Consider the following 9,161-nt stretch of genomic DNA (forward strand, 5'->3'; position numbering starts at 1 on the left):
AGTGTTACACACAACATGGGCTTAAGGTCCGAATTCGATACATGACCAAGTTGGCCCAAAATAGGTGACGTAGCACCTTGTCGTAGACATAAAGATTAATTCACGAAAGATCTGGAGCTGGGACCAGATCCAAAACGATGGCGTCGTTGTCCCCTTTCCAACGAGTCCAAAATCACCTCAGTTCGATGTCGTATGAAGAAGTTATGATCAAAACACTGACGACGTGTTTGCTGAGTTGGAGATGAATTACAACTTGGAAAAGACGATTGTGTCAACGCATCCAGCGTAGCGATGTTCTTATCATCCTCTCCTTCTTGAATTGGAGTCGTCCTCGACTCTATCTTGGCGATGTCCTCATCACTTATTATGAGTCAAGTGAACAGTGTGGCATCAGATAAGAAGTCACATCAATTCATTTAACAGCCTTTCAATCAAGAGGTGGCACCGATTATAACGTGGGTGGTAGAGATGATAGCCAAGCATGATTAGCGACCATAATTAATGGCATGTCTTTTTCATTCCGCTGAAAAAACTGGTAGTCGGATTAACCACGTTTCGGTCTTGTTTACTTCACACTAAAAACTAAAAACATTTTAAAATTTTTTATCACATCGAATCTTGTGACATATGCATGAAGCACTAAATATAGACGAAAATAAAAACAAATTGCACAGTTTACCTGTAAATCATGAAATAAATCTTTTGAGTCTACTTAGTCTATGATTAGATAATAATTGCCAAATAAAAATGAAAGTGTTATAGTACCCAAATAAAAAAAAATCGGAAGTAAACAAGGCCTTCATTGGATGCGGCCATTTGGATGACAAAGGTGGCATATATACGCTACGCTATTGCATAAGCAAGCTAGAACTTTGCAGTAGGTTAATTTACTCCCGGTTGTATGACAAACCTAGACTAAAGGTCTCCCATCCAAGAATAAAGGTCTTCCACAGGTTAATTTAAAAGGAAAGTGCCGAAACTAATTGGGGTTTCTCAACTGAGATTGAAGCCCACCTATGTACTAGTGATGATATGTTGTATGAATCAAGGGACACATTTATGTATCAAAATCAAGATTACAAGTGGCAATGCTAATCATGCAGTACTGGACCACCAGCAGTTGGCTTCCAAGTTGGTTTGCAGTTGGCTTCACCACCGAAATATTTCACGTTTGGGATGCGGGAGAGGAAGAACTGAACACTCTGCTCTTAGCCTTCGTTGCCTATTGATTCAAAGGTTCAATGTGAGATCTTGTGTAAAAAGTTCTCAGTCATAAACGAAAATCAACATATATATAGGGTGTTTAGTTCCCCACACTACTACAGAATTGGTTTGTAAGAGGCAGGGTACTTGCACTGTAAGGGCGGCTGGTGATGTAACCGTCCTTACAGTGGATTTTCCATCAGCACCTGGCTTCTTGATCACGAGCCGCCCTTACAAATACCACAGTAAGAGCGGCGGTAACACGAGCCGCCCTTACAAATGGCTGTATTTGTAAGGGCTGTTGTTGACACAGCTGCCCTTACTGTGGTATTTGTAAGGGCGGCTCGTGATCCAGCCACCCTTACAAACGTATTTCTAAGGGCGGCTGGTGATTCAGCCGCCCTTACAAATCACGGCTGTATATAAGCTGCACCCTTCTTTCTCTCCTCGGGTCACTCACTCCAACCCGAGAAGATAAGGTTGGGAGGCCTTGGGCACCTCCTAAAAATTGCTCTAGTGAGGGGGGGAGGTTTTGGTCTCAAAAACTGATGGGAAGCTTGGAAAAGGTAAGAAAATGCTATTCCAACACTTTAATTAAAGTTTTAGGGGTTGGTTAGTGAGTATTTTGAGTTTTGATTTTCTCTCTCTTCCATGGTGCTTGAGCTTTGTATGGAGCAAATTAGACCCTTGTTCTTAAGCTATTAGTTGGAATTAGTTAGAGATATGAGCTTGCCCTCTTTATTGGTCGATCTTGCTTGATTTTAGTGGTGATATATTTCACTTTATCATATATGTGTAGATCTAGTTCTAGATCTAGGATTCGCTTTTTATTTATATACAACCCTAGCTGTTTCCACTGGATGGTGCTTGTGCTTGTGCTGGTAAAAGATGCACTAGCCGGCTTATGATTCAATTAAATCCATAAATGCAAGCTTGTTGTTTTATCTTGAAGCTTATCTGTGCTAGTATATATATGAAAGCTTGCTGCTTTATTTGATGCCAAGCTTATCTGTGCCAGTATATACATGACATGTCTCAAATTCATTTCTTGATCTGTTATACATTATTTGCTCTCCCTATTTGATATATTGTCTATCATGATGCCCTGTTCTGATGGTGTGATATGCCGGCTTATGGCACATTTGGACCATATCTGCCAAATCTCCCCTCTACTTTCTCCTTTGTTTTGCCGATGATGAAATTGTTGAACTGCATACATTAATTTAGAATATGAGGTGATGATCTAGACATGTTTCTGAGGCCACTATTTATGCAGTTCATCCCTCTCCTATCCTCTACTTTGTTTTGCCAACTCTTCCCCCTCATGTCCTTTACTTTGTTTTGCCAATGATGAAATAGAGCAACTCTCCTATACTCTCCACTACTTCCCTCTCCTACTGCTGTCCAACTCTCCTCTCCTCTTCTAGTACTAATATCTCTACTACTACTGTACTCTCTTCTCTCTACTGCATCTATCTATCTTTATTTGTTAACTGAGCCTGTGATGCTTCTTTATTTGTTAACTGAGCATATTGCCACTGCCTATGATGATCATATGCCAATTTTGAACACTTTGAGGACATTTTATCTGAAATGAGCACATTAATTGTTGAATTGATCACATGCCACTCACTGTTATTGCTTATATAGCATGTTGTCAATTTGGATGCCAATTTTAGTAAGCTAGCAGTAGTAACAGTTAGTGAATGGCATATGCAACTATGGTTTTTTTGGAAAGTTTTATAAACTGTCATATCTCAACTATTTATAATATAATTGCTGAGGCAGTGGCATATGAATGATGGAGTTTTACCCCTGACTATAAACTATTATCTTTTACCACTGCTACATTTCATAGTCTACTAATACTACAAGCTGCTACCATACACTTCTCTTCCGTTTCCTCTCCTATCCTCTCCTCTTCTTTGTTTTGCCAATGATGAATTTGTCTAAAATCCATAGATAATATGGAATATGAGCTGATGATCAATAACTTCTGAGGGACTTGGCATCATCACACCAGCCGCCCCTACTTTATCTTGACTCTTATCTTTTATGATGCCGTGGTGCTCCAAGTTCATGATCAAATGATGATTGACATATTTCTGAGGCCATCCTTCCTTGCCTTTTATTGTCCATAGATAATACTACAAGCTGCTACCATACTCTTCTCTTCCCTTTCCTCTCCTATCCTCTCCTCTTCTTTGTTTTGCCAATAATGAATTTGTCTAAATCCATAGATAATATGGAATATGAGCTGATGATCAATAACTTGTGAGGGACTTGGCATCATCACACCAGCCGCCCCTACTTTTCCTTGACTTTTATCAGTTATGATGCCGTGGTGCTCCAAGTTCATGATCAAATGATGATTGACATATTTCTGAGGCCATCCTTCCTTGCCTTTTATTGTCCAAGTCCATGCATTAAGTTAGAATATGAACTTCCCTATACTTGGCATCATCATCACTACTACTACTGCTAGCTTACTACTGCTGCTAGCTTACTACTACTGCTAGGTTATTACTGCTAGCTTACCACTCTACTAGTAGCCTACTACTATGATCTTTTACTACTACTAGCTTACTTACTCTACTAATACTACTAGCTGCTGCCATACTCTTCTCTTCCCTCTCCTATCCTCTCCTCTTCTTTGTTTTGCTAATGATGAATTTGTCTAAAATCCATAGATAATATGGAATATGAGCTGATGATCAATAACTTGTGAGGGACTTGGGATCATCACACCAGCCGCCCCTACTTTTCCTTGACTCTTATCTGTTATGATGTCGTGGTGCTCCAAGTTCATGATAAAATGATGATTGACATATTTCTGAGGCCATCCTTCCTTGCCTTTTATTGTCCAAGTCCATGCATTAAGTTAGAATATGAACTTCCCTATACTTGGCATCATCATCACTACTACTGCTGCTAGCTTACTACTACTGCTAGGTTATTACTGCTAGCTTACCACTCTACTAGTAGCCTACTACTATGATCTTTTACTACTGCTAGCTTACTTACTCTACTAATACTACTAGCTGCTGCCATACTCTTCTCTTCCCTCTCCTATCCTCTCCTCTTCTTTGTTTTGCCAATGATGAATTTGTCTAAAATCCATAGATAATATGGAATATGAGCTGATGATCAATAACTTGTGAGGGACTTGGCATCATCACACCAGCCGCCCCTACTTTATCTTGACTCTTAACTATTACTGCTAGCTTACTACTACTGCTAGCTTACTACTACTGCTAGCTTACTATTGCTACTAGCTTACTACTTCTGCTAGCTTACTACTACTACGAGGTTACTACTCCTAGCTTACTACTACTGCTAGCTTATTACTCCAGCTAGCTTACTACTACTGCTAGCTTACTACTACTGCTAGCTTACTATTGCTATTAGCTTACTACTACTGCTAGCTTACTACTACTACGAGGTTACTACTCCTAGCTTACTACTACTGCTAGCTTATTACTCCTGCTAGCTTACTACTACTGCTAGCTTACTACTACTGGTAGCTTACTACTAGTGCTAGCTTACTACTACTGTAGGTTACTACTGCTAGCTGCCATACTCTTCTCTTCCCTCTCCTCTCCTATCCTCTCCTCTTCTTTGTTTTGCCAATGATGAATTTGTCTAAAATCCATAGATAATATGGAATATGATCTGATGATCAATAACTTGTGAGGGACTTAGCATCATCACACCAGCCGCCCCTACTTTATCTTGACTCTTATCTGTTATGATGCTGTGGTGCTCCAAGTTCATGTCAAATGATGATTGACATGTTTCTGAGGCCATCCTTGCTAATTTTTTGATTTCTTTTGTCTACTAGAACAAAGCACGAAATGTCAAGGTCGACAGACAGTGCAGCCCGAGGCCTCAGAAATTCTTAGTTGCCACCCCAGGAAGGGCAAGAGATAGAGGACCAGCTTACTCAGGAGCAGTTGGATGAAGAGTTACAAAATGATGTTGATGTAATGCTTACTGAAGAGTATGTTCACAAGGAGGAAGCTAGAGAGGCTGTTGAAGGCGAAGAAGGGGAGGATGAGGACGAGAGCTCATCCTCGGGGGGATATGTAAGTCCCGAGGATCCTCACCCAACAGAACCTAGACGGAGGCCAACAGAGGATGAGTTGGACCCTGATTTTGACATGACATCAGAGGTAGGGATACAGAGTCTTTGCATCCTGTATAATTTGCTAAGGCTCTGGTTATATACCTTTGCTAACAGTATTGACATGTCTTATACGCAGCTCCCTCCTAGACCCTCGAAAAGACGACGTCGTCGTCCAGCACGTTTTGTCGATCATGATGAAGCACGAGAAAGGAGAGAGGAGGCAAAAGCCACAGAGTCTAACATTCAGACCTCTGCTCCACAACCTCAAGGCACAACCACGACCACAACTCCCGCACCAAAGAGGGGACGAGGGAAAAGACGTTCAAACCAATATCCAAAGAAGGGGGTATGCTATGTGATAACAGCGGTCGGGCCAGATGGGGAGATCCTTGAGCCACTACGGTACGTCTCTAGATTTCGTAATGCAGTCGGGGCACTGGTAAGAGAGCATATGAACCCAGCAATCCGTATGTGGAATGGCCCTGATGGTGTACCTGAGAGGGAAAAGAAAGTGCTATGGGACGAATGGCTGATGGTCACTTTTAGGTTGCCAGAGGGAACTCATGAACTGGTAAGACAACATACTTTCAAGATGATGGGCAACGCATTCCAACGTTGGAGGTCATATCTAAACGTGACATATGCTTCGAAGGGGCTAACTCCCTTCGAAGAGTTTGGCAACATAACTCACAATCAATGGGCACAATTCTTGGCTGAGAAGACTTCACCTGAAGCATTGGCCATTAGCAAACGTAATAGCGAGCAGGCAAAGAGGAACAAATACCACCCTCGCCTAGGCCCCGGTGGCTACAAGGGCAAGCAGGATAAGTTTCAAAAGTTGGATGCAGCGGCCGAGGCTTCGGAGGATCCAAAGATGTAGAAATTAGTGAAGTTGAAGACACGTGTGAAGCAATGGATATATGCGAGGAGTGTGAATTCATCGGCCCTTAAGTTTGCTGAGCCAGACACCGAAGAGGCAGTATCGAGGATACTAAAATATAATGAAGACTCAGAGAAGGGCACATTCACCCCTTCTAGAGAGAAGGATGAGCTGAGCCTTGGCTTGGGAAACGCCGAGCACACCGGCCGCACCAGAGGTCTAGGAAAACGGACGACCTGGAAGCAAGGATTCAGAGAGGATAGCAATATCTATAAGAAACATAACAGAAATCAAGAGGCTAGTCTTGAGCTCCATGTGAAGGCTCTAGTTGCGAAGGCGCTTTCAGAGCAAGGTCTGTCTACGGAGCCAAGGACGCAAATTCAGCCGGTGGGAGAACTCGCTTTAGTTTGCAGCCCTTCGGATGTTCGTGGCAGCCAAGGCTCCACAACCTCAATCACCGTCGATCGCTTACGGGAGCCAGCTAGTTGCACCCTATTGGTTCCGGGTCGGTCAAGCAAGTTGCGTGAGGTGGCAACCGGTAGGGCACATCCTCCTGGAGGCGTCTGGCATGGTAACCCCATCCCGGATGACTACACAAGGGTCGAAGTGCATACCGTGAATCCCAACTACATTTCTTGGGAGATAGAATACCCAACTCCCGAGGGGCTTGTTAAGCTTGGAGATGTCATAAATCAGTTTATCCTTTGGCACAAAAAGGACATTGTGTTGAATGTTTCTTCGCCCACTCTTAGTGAAGTACATATGCAGCTAGATGATCAACGTGGGGACGTGTATTCACCGACTCGTGGCGACCACATGACTGATGAGGTGCCACATTCTTCCCAAACTCCTAGGGACCATGTGCCTGAGGAGAAACAAACTTCTCCAGCTCGTCATACCGAGCAAGTGAGTGAAGGGATGCCACAATGTTATCCAGCTCATCATATCGAGCAAGGGCATGATGACATGTCACAGGCTTGTCCACTCGAGCACGGGCATGATGGCGAGCGAGATCCTTCTCAACAGGCACGACAGGAACAACAAAGACCGCCTTCTGAAAAACAAGGTGAGCGTGTGCCTTCTGAAAAACAAGGTCAGCGTGTGCCTTCTGAAAAACAAGGTGAGCGTGTGCCTGAATCAGAGGCTCGAAAGAAGATTCCCTACCATACGAGGCCAGTTTATGTCCCGATGAGAGACATCTCGACAGTTGACAAGTGGTTTGCTCGTGACAAGTTCCTGCCTCAGCACCAAATCAAAAGCCAATACGCTCGTGATTCTGAGCCGATCGACACTAGCACACTCCACCAACCACCAAAGAAGTATCCAAATATTGAGGCCATCAATTGGACAGAGGATTGCCCAAAAAAATATGAAAGAGGCAAGATTTTCCTACCAAACCGAATCATGCAGTGCATGCCAGGTGGAATGAAAAGATTTCATGATTGGTACTTGCGTGCTATGTCGACACGACTAAATGAGATATATGCAACCTTCCCTAAAGGCACATTTGGAGGCTCAAGTGGGCATATTATATTTGACTTCGATGACATGCACGAATGCTTTCACCTCGGAATGATGGAAATGAATCTAGTCCGCGTGTGGTCCCTGTAAGTCCTTGCCGTCTCGATCCGATATGAATGAAATCTTTGGATTTTCTTGTACCTGACCTATGTCGTGATTTGTAGAATGCAAGCACATATTGTGAAGCAGGCGCCAAGTCTCAGAGCTGGGTATATAGATCCTTTTTGGATCTCTTCATCAATTTTTAACGAACCCAAGCGCTGGAAACTTGATGGTGAAGAACTAGCTGTTGGAAAAACCGTTGAGGAGAAAGAGGCGATCCGGAAAGAAGCTATTCGCCAAAAGGCCTATATGGTTGCGGCACGGATTTCTAAAGCTCTTCTGAATCTCCAGCATAATGATATGATATGGATACCATACCACTTTGGGTAAGTTCGACTCTATACTTGAATAAAGCATTGTTCGATATATTTAGTTTGTTGCAAAAGACCTTATTTGTTTCTTTAATGATTAAATTCATGCAGGAATCACTGGATTGTTGTAGGGGTCGATGTTGGGTTGAGCATAGCACATGTCTATGATTCGGCAGATTATGCTCCAACGACATACAAGGACTTCATATCGATTCTCAAGACGTAATACAAATCCTCATTTGCTTTTATATGTTGCTATACATACATGTAAACTTTGCTTTTTGATACTAAGAAGTTGTCATTGATAAAACCATTTGAATAGGGCATTCAAGCACTATGTCGAATATCATAAAGGAAGGCATTGCCCAAAATTGAAGAGCGAATTGGCGATCAAGACGCTCTGTGCGGTACGTGTAACTTACATCGTTATACTCGATTACGTTAGGAAATAGCATTACTTACTATTTCCATATGCAAAACACACAGAGTCTCAAGCAGAGGCCTGGAAGTAACCATTGTGGATATTACATATGTTGCATGATGAGTAACACTAGTGCCTACACGAGACACCCCAATCTGGTTAGTTTCACACTTTGTTCCCTCGTAGTATGAAAACTTAGCTTATGTTATGAAATTTAGTTTCCTCATGTTATGAAATCTTAAACTTGTTCTCCTATAGTGGAAAGAATATAAAGACAAGCGAAGGAACCTAATCAAGGAGGATGAACTCCTAGGGCTCGTCGGCGACCTTTGCAACTTCATCATTGACGAGATTGTTGATTCTAGAGGCGCTTATCATGATGTAAGGTCCGACTTAGGCTCCAATCCACTTCACCAACACCTCCGTGAGACACAAAGGCTCTGTCTTGGACGTTGATAACAATCTAGACTAAGATGCATGTGGACTTGTAGGAATATTTGAACTTGTGAATTATGGTTATGTAATAGACTTTGCGATGAATTAGACATGTAATTTGTGGTTTATATTGTTCTTGTGTGGTTGTGGATGAATATATAT

The 9,161-nt window shown here is 42.4% G+C and overlaps 1 protein-coding gene across 1 annotated transcript in view; it reads right to left on the reverse strand.

Moving 5' to 3' along the window:
• LOC8072928 (protein DETOXIFICATION 16) overlaps nt 752-9,161 on the reverse strand; it is a 20,647-nt gene continuing 12,237 nt past the window's right edge. The window contains exon 8 of the mRNA XM_021449039.1: nt 752-1,222. Within this exon, the coding sequence (XP_021304714.1) occupies nt 1,166-1,222 (57 nt within the window). The 3' untranslated portion in view covers nt 752-1,165. The remainder of the gene's footprint in view (nt 1,223-9,161) is intronic.

The sequence above is a fragment of the Sorghum bicolor genome, chromosome 10 (assembly GCF_000003195.3).
Source record: "Sorghum bicolor cultivar BTx623 chromosome 10, Sorghum_bicolor_NCBIv3, whole genome shotgun sequence".
In the NCBI taxonomy this organism is placed as follows: Eukaryota; Viridiplantae; Streptophyta; class Magnoliopsida; order Poales; family Poaceae; genus Sorghum; species Sorghum bicolor.